This window comes from Rhinopithecus roxellana, chromosome 3, assembly GCF_007565055.1.
Source record: "Rhinopithecus roxellana isolate Shanxi Qingling chromosome 3, ASM756505v1, whole genome shotgun sequence".
Classification (NCBI taxonomy): Eukaryota; Metazoa; Chordata; class Mammalia; order Primates; family Cercopithecidae; genus Rhinopithecus; species Rhinopithecus roxellana.
This window is the reverse complement of record NC_044551.1, coordinates 155,684,308-155,711,935: the sequence shown is the minus strand read 5'-3', so window position 1 is coordinate 155,711,935 and position 27,628 is coordinate 155,684,308. Positions and strand designations below refer to the sequence as shown.

The 27,628-nt window shown below is 42.0% G+C and overlaps 1 protein-coding gene across 1 annotated transcript in view; it reads left to right on the top strand.

Annotated features, from left to right (window-relative positions):
• SIL1 (SIL1 nucleotide exchange factor) overlaps positions 1–27,628 on the top strand; it is a 240,247-nt gene that overhangs the window by 143,214 nt on the left and 69,405 nt on the right. The window contains exons 4-6 of the mRNA XM_010388107.2: positions 1,065–1,173; positions 8,959–9,058; positions 24,680–24,871. Of these exons, the coding sequence (XP_010386409.1) occupies positions 1,065–1,173; positions 8,959–9,058; positions 24,680–24,871 (401 nt within the window). The remainder of the gene's footprint in view (positions 1–1,064; positions 1,174–8,958; positions 9,059–24,679; positions 24,872–27,628) is intronic.

Genomic DNA, 27,628 nt, shown 5'->3' with positions numbered 1-27,628 from the left:
GCTGTGTGCTTCCTTGGGAGGAATTTTTTCTGAAAGTAATTGATTTGGTTTCTTAAATCAAACTTAACACCAGCAAGGCAGTGCTATCCTCTGGCAGGAGAAAGCAGAGTCAAAGTCCAGGTGTCAGAAGCACCATCTTTACTTCAAATCTTCCATCTCCTGAAAAGTCTTCTCCCTGAAATTCTCCATCCCTACAGCAGTTTCATGAATGAATGAATGGATGTAGCATTCCACTTGTAGTATGTGCTACTGCACAGTTGCTTTTTAACTATACTTGAGTAGTTTTGTGCAGTGCATAGGAATAGCCCATCGATTCACAACACTTGTTTTTCCTAGCTATGGATCAACTCCATAGATAGGTGGGTGTAGGTTTTCAGTTTCTCTTGGCTCCACTCCCTGCCTCCTTGGCTTGCTCTGTCCTCTTGCCTTCCAGTCTCTTCCTTCTTCCTTTTCATAACATTAGGTGCCACACATTTTATGTGCCAAGCCCTGGCCTAAGGGCTGGGAAATAAAAAAGGAGGAAATACAGTCCCTTTGCTTAGGAAGGAGAGAGCCTCATAGAAGGAGCCTAATTAAACAGATGCAGGTGGTAAGGTGTAAGCTTGCTGGGATGGCAGGCTGTCTGGGGTTCTGTGGGACTGACTGTCAGGGGAGGGGCAGGAAGAGTGTCATGGAAGAGACAGTAATGTAGCATGTCCTGAGGAATGAGTAGGTATCTACCACTTACCTGCTGCACATAACACAAAGCTTTTATTAGCTCAAGAAAACATAGAATAGCTTAAATATGCAGGTTCTAATTGGGGGACGTTGGTCTCTAGATTCAAGTATGAATCTTCTTGCCCATCTTACACCATTCCCTTACAGATTTCCTTTATAGATTAGCTAAGTGAGTATGTGTGAGTGGCGTGTGTGTTCACAGGAGAGAGATGGGTGGATTGAGGAGGTAACTGAACACAGCTGAGTTGTGTCTTCATGAACTAGTAAGTCCTGTTGGCTTGTTGGCCATCCCGGCGACTTTCCAAGGACCTTGTACCTCATGAGCCTTTTCTCTTCTTGGCCTTTAGGGCAGGCTGTTCCTGCAGGATCCCACATACGGCTGAATCTTCAGACTGGGGAAAGAGAGGCAAAACTCCAATCTGAGGACAAGTTCCGAAATAATTTGAAAGGCAAAAGGTACAGTGTCAACCTTAGGGACTGGGAGGCTAAGTGATGACATTGATTTTGTATTGTAATACTTAAAATGTTGCCCAAATTCATGTGGCTTTTTTTATTTTGAAATTTAATAGCATAGAATTTGTGATAAATCTGTCAGGGTTTTATGAAGGTTTACTTCTACAGTCTTTGGAAAGAGATAGTTTGCAAAGCAAATTGATACTTTAAAAAAGGCTGTGGGGGAATGCTTAACCTGCTTTAAAAATGAAGCTATTTTTCCCAGTACTTTAAGAGCACCCATTTGAATCCCAACAATTAATGCGCTGATTACAGATGAGTCATCTATTCATTAAAACAGGCCTGTTAGGCCTTCTGCTTTGCAGTAATACTTCCTTGGTGAACAATAAAATTGCATTTTAAAGTCTTTAATTCAGACTAACTTTTCCTCTCATTAGTCAGTATTAAAACAGGCTTTCTTGTAGTATAAAAGTAGAAGCTACTGCCATTCTCCACTGGCTAGAGGTTGTCTTATTCCTCAATAACCAGGTTAGATTATCCAATTTTAGAGAATTCAGTGTTGCTATTTTTCTTTTTGTTGCCTTAAATTAGCATCCTTTCTTTTGCTTGATATTTCCTGAATGAAGGGGAGGGAGGTTGAGGCATGGAGTTGCAGGGGTTGCTGGAATTGTGCATTTTGAAAGCTCAGTAGAAATACCAGCCATGAAATTTCTAACACAGGGACCAGCAAATTATGGCCTGTGGGCCTTATTGGGACTGCTCCCTCCTTTGGTTCAGTCTGCAAATGAAATTGGTTTTTACATTTCTTAAAGGTTGGAAAAAAATCAAAAGGTAATATTTCATGACTCATGAAAATGTATGAAATTCAGATTTCAGTGTCCATAAATAAAGTTTTAATGGGACACAGCCATGCTTATTTGTTTACATATTGTCTGTGGCTGCTTTCTTGCTCCAGTGACAGAGTTGATTAATTGGGACAGACACCATATGGATCACATAGCCTAAAATAGTGTCTGGTCATTACAGACAGTTTGCTGACCCTGTGCTAAAACATGTAAGCATTGGGAATTATTAGTTACAGATTGAGTGTGGTTAGTGTTACTCAGTCCTTGGATGATGATGATGATGATGATGATGATGATGATGATTTTTTTTTTTTTTTTTTTTTTAGAGATAGGGTCTTGCTCTGTTGCCCAGGCTGGAGTAAAGTGGTGTGATCATAGTTCACTGTAACCTTGAACTTCGGGGCTCAAACAATTACATTGCCCCAACCTCCTGAGTAGGCTGGGGCTACAGGTGTGTGCCACTATGCCTGGCTATTTTTAAAAAAATTTTTTTGTAGAGACGGGATCTCACTTTATTGCTCAGGCCGGTCTTAAACTCCTGGACTCGAGTGATCCTCCTGCCCTGGCCTCCCAAAGTGCTTGGATAACAGATGTGGACCACTGTGCCCAGGCTGGATTTTATAATTTAAACTGTATTTTGCAGGTGGGACGTGGTGGCTCACACCTGTAATCCCAGCACTTTGGGAGGCCAAGGCGGGTGGATCACCTGAGGTCAGGAGTTCAAGACCAGCCTGGCCAACATGGTGAAACACTGTCTCTACAAAAAATACAAAAATTAGCTGGGTGTGGTGGCAGGTGCCTGCAATCCCAGCTATTCAGAAGGCTGAGGCAGAAGAATCACTTGATCCTGGGAGGTGAAAGTTGCAATGAGCCAAGATCACGCCACAGCACTCCAGCCTGGGCGACAGAGCGAGACTGTCTCAAAAAAAACTAAAACAGGCCGGGCGCGGTGGCTCAAGCCTGTAATCCCAGCACTTTGGGAGGCTGAGGCGGGCGGATCACAAGGTCAGGAGATCGAGACCATCCTGGCTAACACGGTGAAACCCCGTCTCTACTAAAAAGTACAAAAAACTAGCCGGGCGAGGTGGTGGGCGCCTGTAGTCCCAGCTACTCGGGAGGCTGAGGCAGGAGAATGGCGTGAACCCGGGAGGCGGAGCTTGCAGTGAGCTGAGATCCGGCCACTGCACTCCAGCTTGGGCGACAGAGCGAGACTCCGTCTCAAAAAAAAAAAAAAAACTAAAACAAAAACCCAGTATTTTGCAGTTAGATGTAATCAGAAGGAGGTCCTAGAGACCCACTTCTTACCCTAGTCTTTTCTTTGACATGCCTGTCAGAAAGTCACTCAGCTGGTTCACATGTACTTTTGTCAGGTGGCACTCACCCCACAAAACAGCCTGTTCAGATTTACACAGTTTTCACTGTTGGAAAATTCTACTTCATATTGAGATAGAGGCATTTGTTCTCCTTTCAGTCACGCCAAATTGGGAAGGATCTTTCATCTTCCTTCATCCCTCCAGATAGGCCTATACTTGGAGTGACCCAGGTCAGACAATTACTCCTTTCTTACAACCATGTAATTTCAGTGTCTCAAAGTACTTTTAAGAAGTCTTTTCTCACGTGTAATCCAAGTCTTATTTTCTGAAGAAAATACTCTATTCTTTTCTTAGCTTATGAATATTGAGTTAGGGGCTGGGTGCAGTGGTTCATACCTGTAATACCAACAGTTTGGGAGGCTGTGGATCATTGGAGCCTAGGATTTGAAGACCAGCCTGGGTAACAGGGTGTGTGTCTCTGCAAAACATATAAAAATTAGCCAGAGGTGGTGGCACACACCTGTAGTCCCAGCTACTCGTGGGGCTGAGTTGGGAGGATCACTTGAGCCTGTGAGGCAGAGGTTGCAGTGAGTCAAGATCGTACCACTGCACTCCAGCCTGGGTGGCAGAGTCAGACCCTGTCTCAAAACAAACAAACAAACAAACAAAACCACCAAAAACAAAAATTAGCTGGGGGTGTGGGGGTGTGAGTGTGTGGTGTGTATTATGCCTGTAGTCCCAGCTACTCAGGAGGCTGAGATGGGGACAGTCCATTGATCCAAAATTCATGGCAGTCTCTCTACTATGTTGTGTGGCTGGCCACATTGCTACCTAGAGCTGCAATGCTTGCTGGCTCTACAGTCTGGGACAGAAGACCCTGACTCTGGCTTGTCTCAGAGAGTTCCTTTAGTACTGCCTTATTTCATTGCATACAGTTGGCTCTTAGCAACAGGTTTTCACTTGCTATTTATGCTTTAGGCTTTGCCATCTCTACTGGTTTTAGTCCATATCCCTGTCAACATCTCCATAGTACATCTCTCTTTTTGCCCTGGAGTAACCAGCTTCTTTGACTCTTCCTCCTGGGTTTGGAGGACTGAGGGTAAAACCACATTCAAGTTGTGCCATCTTGGGTTGAACATTTACCAAGGTCCAGTATGGCATAGTGGTTAAGAGGTTGGGCTAAGGACAGGGCCATTTACTTCCTCCATTGATTTATTTCACAGAAACCTATTTAGTGCCCATGTGCCAGGCATTGGGATACAGCAGTAAACAAAACAGCCTCCATAAGGCTGGCGGACAGAAAACCAGGTACATAAGCACATAAGTAAGATATTATCTGGTCATTACTGATAGTTTGCTGACCCTGTTCTAAAACCTGTAAGTACTGGGAATTAATCATGGATTAATTAACTGGCCCCAAAGGGAGGAAGGAAAGGAACCAATGTGGCTGATCTCAGGAACCTGTCAAAGACTAGATTGGTAACCTCACTGAGATCCCTGGAGCTGATCCAAGTCACAGCAATGCATCTTGACTAGAGAGAAGACATCCATTGGGGAGCAAGGCTTTACCACTAGCACTTATTTCAGTTCAGGAAACAGAGGCAAGAACAAGGATGATATGGACAAAAAGGATAATTAACTCTTTATGCAAAGGGTTAGGTTTATAGGTTTAGGAGTTAGGACATTTCAGACAGATGAAACAACAGGAAGTCCCAGGCTTTATCAAGGAAAAGGCTTTGTCAAGTAGGAGAAGCAAGAAAACAATCAAGGTGACTAGAGGAGAAGAGAGAAGGAAGGAAACCGATAGGAGATGAGATTGGAGAGGTATGTGGGGGCCAGAATATGTAGCTTTTGAGGAACATGTTGTATATTCTTCATTCACCTTTAATTGTAATGGAAAACCATTGGAAGATTTTTTTCCCCCCTAAGATGGTGTCTTGCTCTGCTACCCAGGCTGGAGTGCAGTGGCACCATTTCAGCTCACTGCAACCTCCGCCTCCCGGGTTCAAGCAATTCTCCTGCCTCAGCCTCCCAAGTAGCTGGTATTACAGGTGCCTGCCACCACACCCGGCTAATTTTTGTATTTTTAGTAGAGACGGGGTTTCACCATGTTGGCCAGGCTGGTCTTGAACTTCTGACCTCGTGATCTGCCCACCTCGGCCTCCCAAAGTGCCGGGATTACTGGTGTGAGCCACCATGCCCAGCTGCCATTGGAAGATTTTAGGTAGGAGGGTGATTTAGTTACTATGTGTCTGGAGATGAGATTGAAAGTGGACAAAAGAAGACAGAATTAGGATGTCATTTCAGTAGATCAGGTAAGACATAATGGCCTCAAGCAATCCTCCCACCTCAGGCTTCTGAATAGCTGGGGCCACAGGCACATACCACCGTGCCTGGCCAATTTTCAAGTTTTTTGTAGAGACAGAGTTTAGGGTATCATAACAGAGACTGAATGAATTTGGAGATTTAATTTGGAGGTAGACTCAAGAGGACTTGCTTATGATTTCAGCATAGAGGTTGAAGGAAGATACAGGAAGGGGCACGGATTGAGGGTAAAGCCTCATTTTGGAGTTTGAGCAACTGGGTGGTTGTTGGTACTGTTTATTGAAATAGAAAAGTTGGGAGAGGGACAGACTTATAAGGAGAAGAATCAAGGGCCATGTTTTAGATTCAATAAGTTTGAAGTACTTGTTAAACATTTGAGATACAGATCTATCAGGTAGTTGTGCAAGACTCTGACTGGTGCTCGGGAGAGGTTGGGCTGGAGATGTTAATGTTGAGATCACTGGCAGATAGGTTTTTAAAGTAACTAGGGGAGGATGTCGAGGTGGAGAAGATTGACAGGGCTGAACTCCAAGGCATTCTGGGCTATGTGGCTCAGGTAGGAGATGAGGAACCAGCAAGAGTTGGAGAAGGAGCGAGGAAGTGAAAGAGCCATGAGAGTGAGGTCACAAGCCAGCAAAGGAGAGCGTTTTTTTTTTTTTTTTTTTTTTTCCCCGACAGGGTTTCGCTTTGTCGCCCAGGCTGGAGTGCAGTGGCATAATCCTGGATCACTACAACCTGGGCTCAAGCAATCCTCCCACCTCAGGCTTCTGAGTAGCTGGGGCCACAGACACACACCACCATGCCTGGCTAATTTTCAAGTTTTTTGTAGAGACAGAGTCTTACTATGTTGCCCTGACTGGTCTTGAACTCCTGGGCTCAAGCAATCCTCCCTCCTCAGCCTCCCAAAGTACTGGGATTACAGGCATGAGCCACCACACCTGACTGAGAGTTTTTTAAGAAGGGAGGGTGAACTGTGCAAATGCAGCTTAGTGGTTGAGGAACATGAAGTGAATGAAGAAGGGTCCATCGGATTGGTCATCAGTTATTGGCAATTTTGATTAGCAGTGTAAGTGGAGTGGTGAGGACAGAATCCAGATTACAGTAAATGGCAGTATAAATAGGAGTAAAAAAGGTGGGGATAGTGAGTGAAAACAATGTGTTCATAAAGTATTACTCTGAATGAGAGCAGGGAAATGGCAGGATAACCAGAAGAGACTGTGGGGTAAAAGGAGAGTTGGTGCACTGATGGGAATAATCCAGCTGAAGGGAGAAACTGACGATGCAGGCAGGAGGGAGAGGTGTAATTATGGGAGTTAAAGCTTTTGTAAAGGCAAGTGCGATCTGGAACTAAGTTTAATAGGATCAGGGACACTCATCCATTGTAATAGGAAGGAAAGTAGAAAACATAGACTTAGGTGCAGGTTAGCTTGTAGAACTGATCATGGGAAAATGAAGTTTTGGTCTGTTTTTCATAGTGAAGAATGAAGTGAGACCACCAGATGACTGTTTTGTGTGTGTGCGTGAACTTGAGTGCACATGTGCGTGCTTGTGTGTATGTAGTTGGGACTGAGAATGGGTGATGAGAGATGGCTTAGGAGAGTGAGACTGATGACGTAAACAGAGATACACGGCATAATGGGATTAGTCCTGACCGAGTCTTACAGGAGGGAGGAGATAATGTATTCAAGCTATGGTTCCTGAATATGTAGCTCCCTCTTGGGTATGTGGGGCGGAGCAGTGGTATCCTCATGCATTGGCAGTGGATGATGCTCTGTAGGGAGAGGGATTCAGGATTCTCTCCCTACGTTGTAGGATTGTGGTAACTATTTGGATGAAATATTACTTTAAAGGGATTAACACACTGCCTAACACATGGCTAAATGCTCAATAAATGAGTTACTAGCTATTATTAATTAGTTTAGGAGGACTGAGGTTTAGAGAAGATGAGTGTTTTTCTCAGAGCCCTAAAATGTCTCTAGGAAGAATGAAAGCCCTTAGTACATGAGAGCTGAGGCCTGCTGGAATCTCAGACTATGAGACTGATGTGCTCTTCCTGCCTGGAGTAGAGCAGACCGCTAGCCCCTTCCTCCTCACCTCTGAAATCTTGTGGGCATTCCAGGATATAGGAATCCTGAACCCAACACCAGGCAGACAGTCTTGTTAAGCACAGTCCACACTCCACTCTTCCCTTCATCCACATCATTCTTGTGCTTACCTCTGTTCATTGAACTAAAATGAATGCTAGTGGTAAAACCTTGCTCTCACATGATGGATGTCTTCTCTCTGGTTAAGACACGTAGCTGTGGCTTGGATCAGCTCCAGGAAATTTTGTGAGGAGACCATTCTGGTCTTTGGCAGGTTCCTGAGATTATAGCCACGTTGATTTCTTTCTCTCCTGCCCTTGGAGACTGGCCATGGAAGGGGCTGACCTTGATTCTGCTCCTTAGTATCTCAAATCCATTCCTTGGTCAGGTTGAGACATACCTCCTGCCTCTCCTTTGTGCTCAGAGGTTGGTCTTGTGGTGTGAATCTATCCAACTTGTTTTTGTAAAGACAGGCTGCCTTGTCTAATCAGATCAGGAACACACTGTGGGACTCAGGGCCCTGTTGTCCCCTTTCATGGAAAAATATATTAATAAATAAGGGTGCACGTTACTTCCTGTGTCTGAGTCCACTTCCCTCAGAGAGGTCCTGCCCTGGCAGCATGCTGAGGGAGGAGCATTGCACAGGTATTCCAGGCTTATTTCTGCCTTGAGAAGCTGGCTGAGAGCCTCTGTTCGTGGTTGGCTTCTGTCTGCCCCATGCCATTTCTTCCTCTCTCATGGAATGATCCCATTTTCAGCTGTGTCTTTCCTCTTCTAGCTTCAAGGTAAGGTCACTCTGTTAGACCTCTGGCTGACTGAAGGCAAAGGTATGATAGTACACTCAGAGTTAGAGCTGGCCTGGCTTTGCTTACCTTAGGGTGCCATTCACCCAGGGACATTTTCTGTCTTGGGAGGTACGATGCTCCCCTCTTATTTATTTTTAGAGACAGGGTCTGACTCTGTTGCCCAGCTGTGGGAGTACCGTGACACAATCATAGTTTACCGCAGCCTCGAACCCCTGGGCTCAAGTGATCCTCCTGCTTCCCACATAGCTGGGACCACAGGCACGTACCATCACATCCCAGCTAATATGTTTAAAGTTTTTGTAGAGATGGGATCTTGCTATCCTTCCATCTTGGCCACCCAGAGTACTGGGATTACAAGTGCGAGCCACCAAGCCTAGCCATGCCTCCCTCTTTACTCTCAGTTTTCTTTGGACAGGCTGGATATCAACACCAACACCTACACATCTCAGGACCTCAAGAGCACACTGGCAAAATTCAAGGAGGGGGCAGAGGTGGAGAGTTCAAAGAAAGACAAGGTATGTGATGTTTTTTTCCTGTGAGTATAAGCCTGCAGCATGGCCTTGTTGTTTTTGCAGAGAATGGAATCATTTTTATGGGAACTCTTGCAATAAACATGGGATAACAATGTTGTTAAATAATTTAAAGAACCATTAATGACAAATAAGAAACCCTTTTAAACTATTAAAAAAAAGTGCTGGGAGCATTTCTGTCATGGTTTAGGTTAGAATTCTGTTTGCCATCCCTTGTCTTCAAACAGCTCCCTATGCTTGGAGAAATTGAGGCACCGAGCAGGGGTAGCCATTCTCTCCATTATCACAGGCGTGAGTGGAGTGAGTAGACTTTACGGCCCAGATCTCTGCCTCACTTACACTTGAATTAGACACAGGCTTGTTCCAAAAGAAAGAGGAGCTGGCCCAGGAAGCAAGAAGCCCGAATCCTTGTCCTTGTCCTTTGAACATGTAGCAAATGTGTTTCTTCTGGGCCTCAGGTTCCTTAAATTTAAAACATAGGGCTGGAACAAGAGGATGACTGAGTTTTCCTCCAGCTCTAAATTTCTCTACAAGCTAAGGGAATGAGAGGAGGAAAAGGTGAAGAATTACAGCCCCTGGCCATGCCCCTAATGTGTGGGAGGGCTCACAGGTACAGGTCTATACCAGGAAGAAATCTCACTCTTAGATGGATCATGAGCTCTTGGAGTCATTTCTCTGTATTTCTGTTTGAGTCCTGTCAGTTTTTGAAAGAACCTTCTCTGATGGCTGCCTTAGAGACCTAAGTTCTCATTCTCCCTCCCTCTTCTCGTTACAGTCCCCATTTGCCTTTTTTTTTTTTGAGATGGAGTTTCGCTGTGTGACCCAGTTGGCCTTGTTTGTGTGGTGGTACGATCTTGGCTCACTGCAAGGTCCACCTCCCTGGTTGAAGCGATTCTCCTGCCTCAGCCTCCTGAGTAGCTGGGATTACAGGTGCCTGCCACTACATTGAGCTAATTTTTATGTTTTTAGTAGAGATGGGGGTTTCACCATGTTGGCCAGGTTGGTCTCGAACTCCTGACCTCAAATGATCTGCCCACCTTGGACTCCCAAAGTGCTAGGATTACAGGCATGAACTACCGCGGTTGGCACTCGTTTGCCTTTATTTACCTCTTCATTTCTTCCCCTGAATCCAGGTAATATCTTAAGAGAGACAGCATTAGGCTTTTGACAGCTTGTGTGTTACTGGAAGAAGCCATAGGTTGTTTTGATCCTTTAGAACTAAATATTTCTGGGAAAATGAACCTTTTGGGGGATAGGAAGCTGGTGTTTACCTGTTTAAGATGTGGGAAATGCAGGCCCAGTCTCCACGTCTTTACTCATCTTACCAAAATCACTTCTCCTACATGGAGAGTGTATGTAGTGTGGGAGGGCACATGGCTCAGTGGCAGCATCAGTGGGTGAAGGAAGGCAATGCTCGCAATTGCGTCCTACCACAGATGTATTAGCCGAGGGGCTGAGGAGAAGCACATCTTCTGCCTGGTACAGGTGAGGCCAGGAGAGGAGTGCCTGGGTGCCTAGAACAGGGCCTGGCCAGGGCTTTGGCTCCTTCCCACTCACTGTCGGCTCCATGTGGGACTGATGGGAACATTAAAAAACTCCTATTCAGCGTCTTCTCTGCGGATGGAGCACCCACGTAACCTTGTTCTCTTCTCTTTGCTTTCCTGGGAGTGTGTTTGGATTGTCTTTTCTCAGGTGATGGCATTTCTCCCCACCCCAGTAATTCAATTAGTGTAGAAAAGTATGAATATTTATAAAAGTATTTAAAAATGTATAACCAAGAGATTACTTAAAAGTTTTAGTTGCAGATTTTTGTAATTAAAAATACTCCTCTCGGCCGGGTGCAGCACTTTGGGAGGGCAAGGCGAGTGGATCATTTGAGGTCAGGAGTTTGAGACCAGCCTGGCCAACATGGTGAAACCCTGTCTCTACTGAAAATGCAAAAATTAGCCCGGCGTGGTGGCATGCGTCGTAATCCCGGATACTCCAGAGGCTGAGGTGGGAGAATCACTTGAAACCGGGAGGTGGAGTTTGCAGTGAACCCAGATTGTGCCATTGCACTCCAGCTTGGGTGACGAGAGAAACTCCGTCTCAAAAAAAAAAAAAAAGAAAAAAGAAAAAATACTTCCTCTCCCCTTCAAGGGGATCCCAATATCAGCACCCAAATGCAGGACCCCAGCTCCAGCTCGTTTGCACCAGCTGCCCACCTCTGAGGTCTGGCTATCATACTCTTTCCTTACTTATGTGGAACTTAGGTTGTTAGCACCATCATTGAGGTGCTAAGTCCTGGCGTCCTTCTGCTTTCATTTGGAGCCTATCTGGACTGACTCAGTTCACTGCCAATGTGCTCTTCGAGCTGGCGCCGGGATTGGCAAATAAATGGATTTGAAATTGGTTGGGGAGTTTCTTACATATATCAAGCTCTTGGCTACAGATAGCATCCTATTTTTGTTTATTAATCTTTAAACCTAGCCTATGTGGTGTCTTGAAAGTACAGGATGGTGCTTTTGTGATTTATATAGACAATACTGTCAGATATTCAGCCATATCCTCTTAATTAAATGAGTGGGTTTTTGGGAATTGGATGTTTTTGGGGAGGAGAATATCAATTACAGTGTATCCACTGGTAGCTTAAGGTTTAAGTGAATCAGTCTTTCCCGGAGTTCCTTGGTTCTTGGAAAAGCTGTCTCTCCCAGCAGATTTGGGTTGTTATGGTTGAATCTCATCTACTTATCCCTCTATTTCCATACAAATTGCTTAATGCTTTTATGTTTTATTATGTCTGCTATTGTTAGCCTGTATTCTACAAATTATTATATTTTAAGATATGGCCTTCTTAAGCTTTTTATTCTTGGCAAGATGTAATAGACTCATCTCTCCCTATTCTACCAGCTAAGGGTAACTGAAAACCCTGGACATAATACTAAAAGCAAATGTAGGAAGACTCTAAAACACAGTCAGACTGGCTAGGGACCTTGGAGCTTGGGAAATGACATGGCAGTGAGTTCCTTGGATTTTCTTTTTGTCCTCTGTATATTTTAGACTGAGTGTTGGCAAATCCCACATCCTGAAAATGTCAACTGGTGCAGATTTTAAAAAGTTATAAGAAAAGCCTGCTATTTCTAGACAAAGAATTGAGCAAAGGGCATCCTAACAGAACAGAAACCTTATTTACAATACCTGTCCTCCTCCCGTCAAAGATCATGAAAATCTCCCCACCTCGCTTAGTGCCAGTGCAGTGGAACTGAGGTGGGGAGTCTGGACTTCTGCCTCCTATTTGGTGGTAGTAGCAAACTGTACTCTGATTCCTCCACCAGGATTGCCGGGGCCAAGTGGAGAGCCTGAACTCGTATCTGTTCCTGACAGTAAAACAGTGGTAGAAGGCAGTGTTCTGCTTCCTCCATCAAGATGGTGTCAGTGGGAGTTGAGCAGAGAGCTTGACTTTTCACTCTCTGCCCAGTGGATACTCTCTGCTTCCCCTGCTGGTGTATTACCAACAGAAACCAAGCGTGGATCCTGATTTTCCATCCCCCATCTGACAGTAGCAGGCTGCTTATCCTGCTGGAGTGGTGTCAGCAGAGGCTAAGCAGGGAACTTGAATATCTGTCCTCTGCTTGGCAGCACCAACATGGTTTTTTACTTCTCCCTGATGACACGGTGTCTGCTGGGGTGAATGAAAAGTCTGTACTTCCACCCCCAACTTGGAGGCAGTGAGACAGTGTGAGGCAGCATTCTGTTTCCCTCTCTGGGGCAGAGCCAGGGGAATAAGTGAGAAGTGTGAACTTCTACCCTCGGGCCAGCAGCAGTGAAGCAGTGCTCGATTCTCCCACCAAAGTGGTGTCAGTAGAGGCCCAGGGAGGAACCTAGACTTCCACTCCCAGTGGCCAGCATCCAGTGGTGGCAGGTGAAGCTGTTTCCCTTCCCAACTAGAGAGTAAGGGTGGGATTCGGGAGAGAGGGGAGCTAGAGAAAGGGATTTTGCATATGAAGTCCTAGACACACCCATTCAGTGACCCATACAAGAAACTGACAAGAATTAATACTACAAGAAGTTTAAGAACTGAACTATAGTGTGGAATGCTGCCCAGGTTTTTAGATATGGCCTCTGGGTAGCACACAAAGGAAGCAGACCAGAGTAGCACTACAATGCTCTGAAAACTAAATTGTCATTGATGCCACGACCCACACAAGTAAGCCTGAACCAGTATACTAAACCTAAATAGGATGTCTACCTACTGAAAAAGATTAAGTAGGATCTGGAATTTCATAACTTAATACCCCAAATGTCTAGGATATAATTAAAAATTGCTTCTCATACCAAGAACCAGCAATATCACAACTTGAATTAGACAATCAACAGATGCTGTTATGGATTGAATGTTTGTGTCTCCCTCAGATTCATAAGTTGAAGCCCTAACCCTGCAATGTAATGTTTGGAGGTAGGACCTTTGGAAGGTAATTAGATTTAGGTGAGGTCATGAGGGTTGGGCTTAAGAGGGATTAATGTCCTTAGAAGAATAAGAGAGACCAGCACTCTCTCTCTCTACCATGTGAAAACACAGCTAGAAGGTGATTATCTGTAAGCCAGAAAGAGGACCCTCACCAGGAACCACATTGACTCATACCTTGATCTTGGACTTCCCCAGCATCCAGAATTGTGAGAAATAAATGTATGTTGTTTAAGCTACCCAGTATATGATATTTTGTTATAGCAGCCTGAGCAGACTGAGACAGATGCTAATACTGAAATGACTCAGAAGCTGAAATTATCTAACACGAATTTTAAAATAACTATTATAAAATTGCTTCAGCAAGCAATTATGAGCACCCTTGAAACAAAGTCTCAGTAAGGAAGCAGAAGGTAAGAAAAAAGAACCAAATGGAATTATAGAACTGAACAATATAATAACTAAAATTTTAAAAGTCACTAGATAGGCTCAGTAGCAGAACAGAGATGACAGAGAAAAGAATCGGTAAACTTAAAGACAGATAAATAAAAATTACAGTCTGAACAACAGAGAGAAGATAGATAGGAGAAAAAAAAATAAAAGAGCTTTAGAGACCTGTGGGACTGTAACAAAAGATCTAACATTTGTTTCATTGGAATTCCAGATGGACAGTAGAAAGAATATGGGGCTAGAAAATAATCAAGAAACAATGGCTAACAAATTCCCAAATATGGTGAAAGGCATAAACTCACAGATTCATAAAGTGAATCCAGTGAATCCAAGTGAACTCCAGACAGGATAAACTCAAAGAAATCAGCACCAAGATACATCACAGTTAAACTTCGGAAAACTAAAGACAGAAAAATCTTCAAAGCAACTAGAAAAAATAACACTACTATAGGGGAACAATGATTGAGCGATAGTGAATTTTTTATCTGAAACCATAGAGGCCAGAAGTATGTGGAACATTTTTCAGTTGCTGGGGGAAAAAATGAACTGTCCACACAGAATTTTATAGCCGTGAATATCTTTCAGGAGTGAAAGGGAAGTCAAGACACTTTTAGAGAGAGGAAAATTAAGAAAATTTCTCACCAGCAGACCTACTCTGAAAGAATGACTAAAGGATATTCTCCAAATAGAATGAAAAAAGAATAATAGAAAGAAACTTGAAATGTCAGGAATAAAGAAAGAACAATGTAATGAATAAAAAATAGGGAAAATGCAGCCTATCTTTTTCTTCTTGAGTTTTTATTATTTATTTTCTAATTTTTAAGTTCGGGGGTACATGTTCAGGTTTGTTATATAGATAAACTTGTGTCATGGGGGTTTGTTGTATAGATTATTTCATCACTCAGGTATTAAGCCCAAGTACCCAATAGTTATTTTTCCTGATCCCCTCCCTCTTCCCATCCTCCACCCAGTAGGCCCCAGGGTGTGTCGTTCCCCTCTATGTATCCATGCATTATCATCATTTAACTCCCACTTATAAGTGAGAACATGTGGTATTTGGTATCTGCATTAGTTTGGTAAGAATAATGGCCTCCAGCTCCATCCATGTTTCTCGAAAGGACAGATGTCATTCTTTTTTTTATGACTGTGTAGTATTCCGTGGTGTATATGAACCACATTTTCTTTATCCAGTCTGTCTTTGATGGGCATTTAGGTTGATTCCATGTCTTTGCTATTTTGACAAATCTGACAAAAACAAGCAATGGGGAAAGGATTCCCTATTCAATAAACCTTGCTAGGATAACTGACTAGCCATACACAGAATATTGAAACTGGACCACTTCCTTATACCATATACGAAAATGAACTCAAGATAGATTAAAGACTTAAACCTAAAACTATAAAAACCCTGGAAGACAACTTAGGCAATACCATTCAGGACATAGGCATGGGCAAAGGTTTCGTGATGAAGATGCCAAAACCAATTGCAACAAAAGCAAAAATTAGCAAGTGGGATCTAACTAAACTAAAGAGCTTCTGCACAGCAACAGAAACTATCAATAAATAGCCTACAGAATGGGAGAAAATTTTTGCAAACTATGCATCCAACAAAGGTCTGATATCCAGCATCTGTAAGAAACGTAAACAGATTTACAAGAAAAAAACAACCCCATTAAAAACTGGGCAAACTGCTGAAGTTCGACCCCCGCGAGATCAAAGTTGTATATCTGGCTGGGCGTGGTGGCTCAGGCCTGTAATCCCAGCACTTTGAGAGGCCGAGGCGGGTAGATCACGAGGTCAGGAGATTGAGACCATTCTGGCTAACATGTTGAAACCCCGTCTCTACTAAAAATACAAAAAAAAATTAGGCAGGCGTGGTGGCGGGCGCCTGTAGTCCCAGCTACTCGGGAGGCTGAGGCAGGAGAATGGCGTGAACCCGGGAGGCGGAGCTTACAGTGAGCCGAGATCACGCCACTGCACTCCAGCCTCGGCGACTGAGCAAGACTCTGTCTCAAAAAAAAAAAAAAGTTGTATACCTGAGGTGCACGGAGGGTGAAGTGGGTGCCATGTCTGTGCTGGCACTGGCATCATTGCTGGTATCTGGCCCCCAAGATTGGCCCTCTGGGTCTGTCTCCAAAAAAGGTTGGTGATGATATCGCCAAGGCAGCCGGTGACTGGAAGGGTCTGAGGATTACAGTGAAACTGACCATTCAGAACAGACAGGCCCAGATTGAGGTAGTACCTTCTGCCTCTGCCCTGATCATCAAAGCCCTCAAGGAACTGCCAAGAGACAGAAACACAAAAACGTTAAACACAGTGGAAATACCATTTTTGATGCGATTGTCAAGATTACTTGACAGATGTGGCACCAATCTTTAGCCAGAGAACTCTCTGGAACCATTAAAGAGATCCTGGGGACTGCTCAGTTTGTGGGCTGCAGTGTTGATGGCTGTCACCTTCATGACATCATAGATGACATCAACAGTGGTGCAGTGGAATGCCCAGCTATTTAAGCACAAAGGAAAATATTTCAATAAAGGATAATTTGACAACTAAAAGAAAAGTGGGCAAAGGACATAGACACTTTTCAAAGGAAGACATACATGTAGACAACAATGGTATGAAAAAAAAGCTCAACATCACTGATCATTAGAGAAATGCAAATCAAAACCACAATGAGATACCATCTCACACCAACTATAATGACTGTTGTTAAAAAGTCAAAAATAATTCCACCATTATGGAAAACAGTGTGGCAATTCCTCAGAGACCTAAAGACAGAAATACCATTCGACCCAGCAATCCCATTACTGGGTATATACCCAAAGGAATAGAAATTGTTCTGTTATAAAGACACATGCATGCATATGTTTTTGAGTTTTTAAAATTGTTTGATAGTTGAAGCAAAAATTATGACATGATCTGTTTCTGAATGTATAGTGAGGAATTTTGAAGACAATTAGAAGGAGGAAAGGATTAAACATAATTGGAGGTAAGGTTTCTACATTTCACTCAAAGTGATAAAACATTGATACCAGTGATGATTATGATGTTACTTATATATATTATAATACTTAGAACAATCATTATTAAAAACTATATAAACAGTTATTCTCAAAAGCATAGGTAATCCAAAATGGAATTCTATAATATAAAATGTACCTTGGTTTATCACAGGAAGGTGAGAAACGGGAAACAGAGAAACAAAAACGGGAGGAAACAAAAAAAGTTAATAAAATGGTGGATTTAAGCTCTAACATATAAAAATATTACATTAAAACATAAATATATAATAATTGTAAAATGTTTTATAACTGGTCTAAATATACCAGTTAAACAGATTTTCATAATGAATTTTTAAGTGAATTTTAAAAATATACTTTCTACAAGAAATTCAAATATAATGGTAAAGACAGTAGGTTGAAAGTAAAAGAATAGAAAGTATATCATACAGATATTAATTAAAAAGAAGTTACTGTATTAATATCAAAGTTGACTTTAGATTAAAGGAAATTATTAGGAACAAAAGCAATTTATATAATGATAAAAGGGCCAATCCACTAAAATATACAGTAATTCTAAATGTGTATGTACCGCTTTTATTTGTATATAAAAATACCTGAAGCAAAAACTAACAGAACTAAAAGAAAGAAACAGACAAATCCACTATTACAGTTGGGGACTTCAACATCCCTTTCTCAGAATTGCTAGAACTACTAGACAACAGATCAGTAAAGATATCAAAGAGCTGAATAACACCTTCAACCAGAAAAATTTAATTGACATTTATGGAACATTCCATTCTACAACAGCAGAATATACATTCTTTTCAAGTGTCCATGAAACACTTTTCAAAATAGAGTATATCCTGAGTAATCAAATCTCAACAATTTTAAAAGAACTGAAATTAGGCAGAGTATGTTCTCTCATTATAATGGAATCAAACTAAAAACCAAGCCCTAGATAGGAAGAAAATCTCCAAACAGTCAAGTCAAAGAGGAAATCTCAGGGGAGGTTAAAAAAAAAGATACATTGAACTGATTAAAAATGAAAATGCAATTTATCAAAATTTGCAGGATCCAACTAAAACTGGAAGGGAAATTTGCTTATATTAGAGAAGAAGTAAGGTCTCATACCTATAATGGAAGGTCCTACTTCAGGAAACTAGGAAAAGATAATTAAAACAAGCTCAGAGCAAGCAGAAGGAAGGAAATAAAGAGCAGAAATCAATGAAATTGAAAACATAAAAACATTAGAGAAAAATCAGTGAAACCAGAAGGTGATAAACTTCTATCAAGACTGACAAACATGGCTGGGCACGGTGGCTCACACCTATAATCCCAGCACTTTGGGAGGCTAAGGCGGGCAGATCACCTGAGGTCAGGAGTTTGAGACCAGCCTGGCCAACATGGTGAAACCCCTTCTCTACTAAAAGTACAAAAAAGAGTCAGGCATGGTGGTGCACGCTTGTAGTCCCAGCTACTTGGGAGACTGAGGCAGGAGAATCACTTGAGCCCAGGAATTGGAGGCTGCAGTGAGCCGAGATTGTACCACTGTACTCCAGCCTGAGCCACAGAGCGAGACTTCATCTGAAAAGCAAAAAACAAACCAAAATAAAAACAAAAACAAGAAACCCACAAGACTGACAAACACATAAAGCACTAAGATAAAAATTACCCATATCAAGAATGAAACCAGGAATATCATTACAGATCCTGTAGACATTAAAAGGAAAATACAGTAAGAGAATACTGTGAACAACTCTATGCATATAAATTTGATAACTTGCATGAAATAGTCCAGCTCTTTTATAAGCGCATATTGTCCAGATTTACCCAATATGAAATAATATGAGTAGTCCTATAACCACTAAAAAAAAAAAAAAACTGAATTTGTAGTGAAAAACCTTCTATAAAATAAGTCCCCAGGTTCAGATAGTTTCACTGGAGGTATTAACCAAACATTTAAAAATAATTAGCATCAATTCTCCACAATTTCTTCCAGAAAATGTAAGAGGGAGGAATACTTCCCAACTTACTTTATGAGGCCAGTATCACACTAATACCTGAACCAGACAGAGTACAAAATAAACTACACAGCGACATTCCTCATGAACATGGAAGCAAAAATCCTCACCAAAATTTAGCCAATCAAATCCAGCAACATGTAAAAAGAATTATGCATTATAACCACATGGGTTTTATTACCAGAATGCAAGATTGGTTCAGTGTGCAAAAAATAATCAGTATAACCCACCATATCAGTAGGCTAAAGAAGAAAATCACATCATCATATGTCACTTAATACACAAAGAGCATTTGACTATATTCAGTACCCATTCATGATAACTCAGAAACCTAGGAATAGAAACCTTACTTGATAACGAGCATTTACAAAAAGTCTGCATGGAATATTATGCTTAACAGTGAAAGACTGAATGCTTTGCCACTGAGGTCAGAAACAAGGCAAGGGTGTTCACTCTTAACACTCATTCAACACAGTCATAGCCAATGCAGTAAGGCAAGGAAAGGAAAAAATAAAACTGTCTCATTTTCCAGATGACATGATTGTCTAATGTATAACTCCCAAAGAGCCTCCAAAGAAAAGCCTTCTAGAATTAATAAGTGAGTTCAGCAATGTCACAAGATACACAGACAACAAGGCCGGGCACAGTGGCTCACGCCTGTAATCCCAGCACTTTGGGAGGCCGAGGCGGGCGGATCACTAGGTCAGGAGATTGAGACCATCCTGGCTAACACAGTGAAACCCCGTCTCTACTAAAAATACAAAAAATTTGCCAGGCGTGGTGGCGGCGCCTGTAGTCCCAGCTACTTGGGAGGCTGAGGCAGGAGAATGGTGTGAACCCGGGAGGCAGAGGTTGCAGTGAGCCGAGATCGCGCCACTGCACTCCAGCCTGGGCGACAGAGCGAGACTCCACTTCAAAAAAAAAAAAAAAAAAAAGAAAATATACAGACAACACAAATCAATTGTATTTCTACATACTAACAAAGAATATTTGGCAATTGAAATTAAAAGCATATGTACCATTTACAGTTGCTCCCCTAAAAATGAAATATTTAGGAATAAATCTAACAAGACAGATATAAGATCTATATGCTCAAAAGTATAAAAGTTGGGTGAAAGATGATGATGGAGTTAAATCAAAGAAGACTTAATTAAATGGAGTGACATACTGTGTCTATGGATCGAAACACTCAACATAGTAAAAATGTTAACTCTCTAAATTTATAAGTTTAGTGCAATTCCTGTCAAAATTTCAGCAAGTTTTTTTGTAGATAAGCTTATTCTAAAGTTTGTATGGACAGTTGAAGGAACTAGAATAGCTGAAATTTTAAAAAGAAGAGTAAGTGGAAGAAAACACACTGCCTGATTTTAAGGCTTACTCTATAGCTATAGTAATCAAAGCAATGTGGTATTGGTGGAGAGAAACAATCATAGATCAATGGAACAGAGTAGAGAACCCAGAAACAGACCCACACTAATATACCTGATTGATTTTTGACAGGTACAAAAGTAGTTCAATGGAAGACAAACAGTCTTTTCAACAAATAGTGGGCATCCATAAGCAAAAAATGAGCTGTCACCTAAACCTTGTACCTTTAAAAAAATTAATGCAAAACAGATCATAGATTTAAATGTAAAGTGTGAAACTAAGAAGAAAAAAAACTTTTAGAACGAAACATAGAAAATCTTTGGAAACTAGGACCAGGTAAAGAGTTCTTATGACATGGCACCAAATGCAAGATTTATAAAAGAAAAAATTGATAAATTGGACTTCATCAAAATTAAAATGTTTTGTTTTGTGAAATACCTGTTAAGATGATCAGAAGATACACTACTGGAAGGAAATACTTGCATATCATATACCAGCAGTCCTCATTTTATGTTATATGGAATTGTAAAAATGTGCACACTGAAACTATGCAAAACAATCTTAACATAATCAAGGGAAAAATTATGATTGTTCCATGATCCTTAAACTGTTTTGCCAGACGTTAAAACAACTACATTGCTATTGGTTTTAAGTATATATAGAAATGGAAAAGCAATACTCATATTTATTTAGTACACTATAATTTAAAACATTTAGAATTATGCTGGGCGCAATGGCTCACACCTGCATTCCTAGCACTTTGGGAGGATCACTTGATTCTAGGAGTTTGAGACTAGCCTGGGCAACATAGCCCAGAAATGGTCTGTGTTTTCTACAAATAAAAAAAGTATTTTTCTACAAATAAAAAATTCTTTCTCTCTCTCTCTTTCTTTCTTTCTTTCTTTCTTTCTTTCTTTCTTTCTTTCTTTCTTTCTTTCTTTCTTTCTTTCTTTCTTTCTTCTTTCTTTCTTTCTTTCTTTCTTTCTTTTCTTTCTTTCTCTTTCTCTCTCTTTCTTTCTCTCTCTCTCTTTCTTTCTTTCTTTTCTCTCTCTCTTTTCTTTCTTTCTGTCTTTCTGTCTTTCTTTCACAGGGTCTCTGTCACCCAGGTTGGAGTGCAATGGCAGGATTACAGCTCAAGTGATCCTCCCACCTCAGCCTCCCGGGTGGCTGGGACTACAGGTGTGTGCCACCATGCCACACCAAAAATATACTTTTTTTTTTTTTTTTGAGACAGAGTCTTGCTCTGTCACCCACACAGGAGTACAGTGGTGTGATCTTGGCTCACTGCAGCCTCCGCCTCCCCGGTTCAAGTGATTCTTCTGCCCCAGCCTCCCAAGTTACAGGTGTATGCCACCATGCCTGGCTCATTTTTGTATTTTTAATAGAGAAGGGGTTTCATCTTCTCTCTAGTTTCACCTTCTCTAGTTGGCCAGACTGTTGAACTCCTGGCCTCAAGTGATTCGCCTGCCTCGATCCCCCAAAGTGCTAAGATTACAGGCATGAGCCATTGCGCCTGGCCAAAAAATTCAAATAATTTTTGTGTTTTTTGTAGATACGGGTTTTCGCCATGTTGCCCAGGCTGGTCTCGAACTCCTGGCTCAAGCAATCCACCCACCTCAGCCTCCCAGAGTGCTGACATTACAGATGTGGGCCACCATACCCAGCCAGTTTTTTAGTTTTCTGTGTGACTTGTGCTCGTAGTCCTGACTACTCAGGCTGAGGTGGGAGGATCACTTGAGTCCAGGAGGGTGAGACTGCAGTGAGCTGTGATTGTACCGTCGCACTTCAACCTGAGCAATAGAGCGAGACCCTGACTCCAAAAAAAAGTATGACATAGAACAAGCATCTTTTCTCTCTTGGCTAATTATCATACTTCTTTCTAAGTATGGATGAGCCTCCAACATTTCACCCTTTGTACTTTTAATGTTGTGAAATTTCTCAGAGAGTTCCTGTAATGTGAGGTTTTTTGCCATTCTCATTTCATCCTTTTTATCACTTTCCTAATTTGTGTCTGTAAGTTTGCCTTTGCTAAGTTCCTCTGTCTGCACATCTAGAGCTTATCAAACAGTGGCAGTGTTAACATTCCCACAGTCAACCATCTCTTCTATAACTCCATGTACATTCAATTCAAATTTCATTGCCAAAGTTACCACCTTTCATTTATTTGCTGCCCTTTGATCTTTGCTGGCCGGTTCTCTTTTTTAAAAAATAGAATTTAAACAATATAAGTACAGATGGAGTCTCATGTATTGCCCAGGCTGGTCTGGAACGCCTGAGCTCAAGTTGTCCACCTGCCTTGGCCTCCCAATGTTCTGGGATTACAGGCATGAGCCACAGTATATGTAACATTTTTTAAATGCCAGAATTATAAAGATGGAGAACAAATTAGTGACAACCAGGGCACAGGGACATAAGAGAATAGAATGGGAGGATAAAGTATAGCTATAAAGGAGTAGCACATAGTAGATTATGTGATTGTGGTGGGACAGTTCTCTAGTATGATTGTTCTGGTAGTTATACAAGTCTACATCTCAGGTAAAATTACGTAGAATGATACACACACACACATACATGTAAATGAGTACATGTAAAAACTGGCGAAATCCGAACAAGGTGTTTAGTCTAGTTAACAGTATGGTACCTGTGTCCTTTTCTTGATTTTGACATTGTAATATCCTTATGTAAAATGTTAACATTGAGGGAAACTGGACGAAGGGTACATGACACTCTCTGTACTATTTTTGTTATTTCCTGAGAATTTATAATTATTTCAAAGTAAAAGGTTTTTGTTTGTTTGTTTGTTTTGTTTTGTTTTTTTGAGATGGAGTCTCGCTCTGTCGCTCAGGGTGGAGTGCAGTGGCGCAATCTTGGCTCACTGCAGCCTCCGCCTCCTGGGTTCAAGCGATTCTCCTGCCTCAGCCTCCTGAGTAGCTGGGATTACAGGTGCGCGCCACCATGCCCAGCTAAGTTTTGTATTTTTAGTAGAGATGGGGTTTTACAATATTGGTCAGGCTGGTCTGGAACTCCTGACCTCATGGTCTGCCTGCCTCAGCCTACCAAAGTGCTGGGATTACAGGCATGAGCCACTGTGCCTGGCCAAAAAGTTTTTTTTTAAGGCCTTCTTGAGAGTCAGGCACACATAGTTTTTGTGAGACAGATGTCACTAGTTTCTTACTTGTGCTCACTTGCCTATCATCTCACAGCTCTAGAAAGTGACTCAGCCTTCCCAGACCTCTTTGCTTGGCTTTGGCAGCCATCCAGAGACCTCTAGCTGGGTGCAGGGAGAGCATCTCATGTTGTTTTAGCCCAGAGAATCAGGATGTGGCGCCCCATGGATGTGATTGCTCCGCTAGGAGCTTGGTCTTTTTTAAGAGAGGCTGATTCATTTCTTTGGTTGGTGTTTCTATGGAGTGCTTATAACTGGGGAGAAAAACCCATAGGTAATAGATGAGCAATTTGGAGCTGACAGCTGTTCATCATCCGGCTTTTTATAAATATCTGTGCCTTTTAATTTTTCTTGGAAGACAGATACATAAACCACCGTGACTTTTCAGACTCTCTTTATAGACACTATCCTCTCAAATTGGGAAGAAAACAGTGTCACATGTATAAAATATTTAATTAAAGTCTTTTGTTCACCTCTAATGTAACTTCATTTAAAAATTTTTATATGTGAGTGGAGTGGGGAGAGATTGAGAGAAAATTGTTTGAGATTCGAGTATAGTACATATAGTAATTTCGCCATATCAAACAGTTGAACAAATTGTACACCTGTGGTTAGGTTGACATTAATGACAGTGATTTAATTTTCATCAGCAAATTGCTCCTGCTCTGACAGCTCTTACCCATAGTTTTCTATGTCCAAGTTTCCCTAAAATGTTGTTGGGTTGGGTAGGGCAAGGCCAAGATAGTCTATGTTTGTGAAAAGTGGAGAAGCAGGGTGTGGGTTATTCTACCTTAGGTCTCAGCTGTTTGATGTGTGGTTTGGGGTTGAAGATGAACTTGCATTACTTCCCCTTAACTCAGTGGTTGTGACAAGAAGCCTTTCTATTCTTCCTGAACATTGGAAATCGGACTTTAATAAGTGAACCTTGGAACATCTTGAGTGTGTTTTTAGAGCAGAGGCCTATATAGGTAGACTTTGAGGGCTCTCTTCTCTGGGCATCTTAGAAAGTATTAGTATTTTTGATAGTGTAGATTAGAGAAGACTGTGAGTCTTGGAGCAGCAGTTTTTTGGGATGGGCATCCATGGTAGCCCACAGACATCTTGGGGAGATGTCTCCAACCATTTTAATCATCTCTTTGCTGCTCTCCTTAGGCAAGGCAGGCTGAGGTAAAGCGGCTCTTCCGCCCCATTGAGGAACTGAAGAAAGACTTCAATGAGCTGAATGTTGTCATTGAGACTGACATGCAGATCATGGTACGGCTGATCAACAAGTTCAATAGTTCCAGCTCCAGTTTGGAAGAGAAGATTGCTGCGCTCTTTGATCTTGAATATTATGTCCATCAGGTACTGTATTTCTTCATCCATAAGTCAGACTTTTAACAGCTCCAAAAATAAATCCCCCCCTCCCTAAGCCCTAAGAAAATAGCATCAGCATCTTTAGTTCTCTCGCAGAGCACAGACTATTTTTAATCTAGGCTTATTGTCTTTTGTAGTAAGATACAGTCTTCGAGGCTAGAGCCAACCTCTTTTTCTTTTTTTGTCTGAGTCGGAGTCTCACTCGGTCGCCCAGCCTGGAGTGCAGTGGCACGATCTCGGCTCACTGCAACCTCCACCTCCTGGGTTCAAGCTATTCTCCTGCCTCAGCCTTCTAAGCAACTGGGATTACAGGCGTGCACCACCATGCCCAGCTAATTTTTTGTATTTTTGATAGAGACAGGGTTTCACTATGTTGACCAGGCTGATCTTGAACTCCTAACCTCAAGTGATCTACCCACCTTGTCCTCCCAAAGTGCTGGGATTATAAGCATGAGCCACCGTGCCTGGCCAGCCAACCTCATCCTCTTTTTCATGTAGAGTGTTACCTTCTTTAGTACCTCTGAGGGTAACGCAGAGATAAAATAGACATAGTCCTTGGTATGTAGCATATAGCCTGGAAGAGGAAGTAACTGAATAATGAAAAATTGAACAAATTAATTAAATAATGAGATAATTTAAGATTGTAATGAGGGCTCCAGAGGGTGATGTCTTAGAGCCTAGTCATGGACAATAAAGGAGGCTTCTCAGAGGATGTGACATTTAGGCCGAGTGTTATAGGATGATTGGGGTTGGCTGGGTGAAGAGGGGGTACTAGAGCAGGAGATGGCAAACTACTGCCCATAGGTCAAATCTGGCCCAACACCTCCTTTCCTAAATAAACTTTTATTGGGGCACAGCGACCCCTATTTGTTCATGCATTGTTTATTGGTGTTTTTATGCTACAATGGCAGAATTGAGTAGTTGTGACAGAAACCATATGGCCCACAAAGTCAAAAATATTTACTACCAGGCCCTTTAGAAAAAGTTTGCCAACCCTTAGATTAGAGCATTCCAGCTAGAGGAAACAACATGTGCAGAGATTCTAGGGCAGGGAAGAGCTTGGTGAGATTGAGGGCCTGGAAAAGATTGGGACTGGAGCACAGTGGCCTGGAGGGGAACACAGATGAAGTGGGAAGGTTTGGGGGTTGGAGAGGTGAGGTTGGAGATACCATGCTCTTTATGATTTTAGCCTTGATCCTAAAAACCATTGAAGAGTTTGAAGCAGGGAAGCAACTGATCAGACTTATAATAACTAATATTTGTTGAGTGTTATTACATACCAGGCACTGCTTCAGGTGCTCTGTACGCATTAATTCATTGACTTCCATGGCTTCCCTATGAGTACGTACCACTATTAATCCCATTTTGTAACCGAGGAAAATGAGGCACAGAGAGATTATGTAATTGCTCAAGATAATCCAGCCTAGTGAGTGGTAGAGCTGGAATTTGCAGTAAGCTCTGTCTGACCCTAAACTCTGTGCTCTAAAACTTTTGGCCACTCTGTTTCTCAAAGGCAACTGATACCTTTTGAATTAAGCTCAAAAGGTGGAGCTAACGAGGAGCCAATAAAAGCCACTGATTTATTCAATAAATAAATAAAGTGTCTGCTAACTCCCAGGCACTGTTCTAGGCACTTGAGATACGTCTCAAGTTAAGCCCTACAAAATTAGGGCTTAACCTTCTAGCAGAAGCAGATAGACAAACATAAGAAACAAGTGATTATAAGTAATATGTTTGTAGGTGATAAATATTGTAGAAATATAAAAACTACGGTGAGATCGGAACTGGCAGCATTGAGAAGGGGCATCTCTGGCTGGAGGAACAGCAAGTGCAGGAGCCCGGTGGTGGGAACATGCCTAGTGTGTTTGAATCAGCTGGAGCTGAGAGTGGGCAGAGGAGAAGTAGATGGAGCTCAGAGAGACAATGGGAGGAAGAATATAGAGGGCCTATAGGCCATGGAAAAAAGTGAACTTGGATATTATTGAAGGATATTGAGCAGAAGAATGACGTGATGTGACTTACTTTTAAAAGGATTCCTCCAGCTGCCGTGTTGAGAATTAGACTGCAGGTGGGGGGCTTGGTAGAAGCAGAGACCGTATAGGAGACTATTGCAGTAATCCAGACTAGGGACAACAGTGGCCCAGGAGGCTGTGTAATCATAATCAAAGGCTTGTTTGAGATCCTTGTCAAGACATAGATCCTCAATGTCCTCCCATGCACGACAGCGCCCTTGTTCTCTATAAACTGGGCTAAAACACATGCTTTCTTCCTTTAGGATTTTGCCAGTGTCTGTGGTGAAAGAGGATGAGTGTGCACTGTGTCCGCAGGAATTATGGGGCAGCTTCTTCATCTTCTTTCTCTGCTCATAACTCTTTCTCAGGCCTCAAATAGCAGGACTCTGATCCTCTTAGAGAAAAAAAATAAACCTTGGTTCTCTTTCCCCTTTCCAGTCTTACTCTCCAGGGTAAAAACCAAAAACTCCAACAGTTTTTCCATTAGAGATATTTAAAGGATTAAGGATACAAGGGGTTATTTGCCAACTCAGTCCTCCTTTGATGTTGATAGCTTCTATTTTTTCTCATCTTAACATACTGGGATGAATCTTTAGGTATTAGGTCACTATGGGCTCTTGCACATGAAACACCAAAATGACCAGAGAGCTTATCATACCTGGAAGGGCATGAGTCCACAGGAGGCTTGGGCTAGCATTGCCCCAACAAAGTTTTTTGTTTTCCCTTGTAGGCC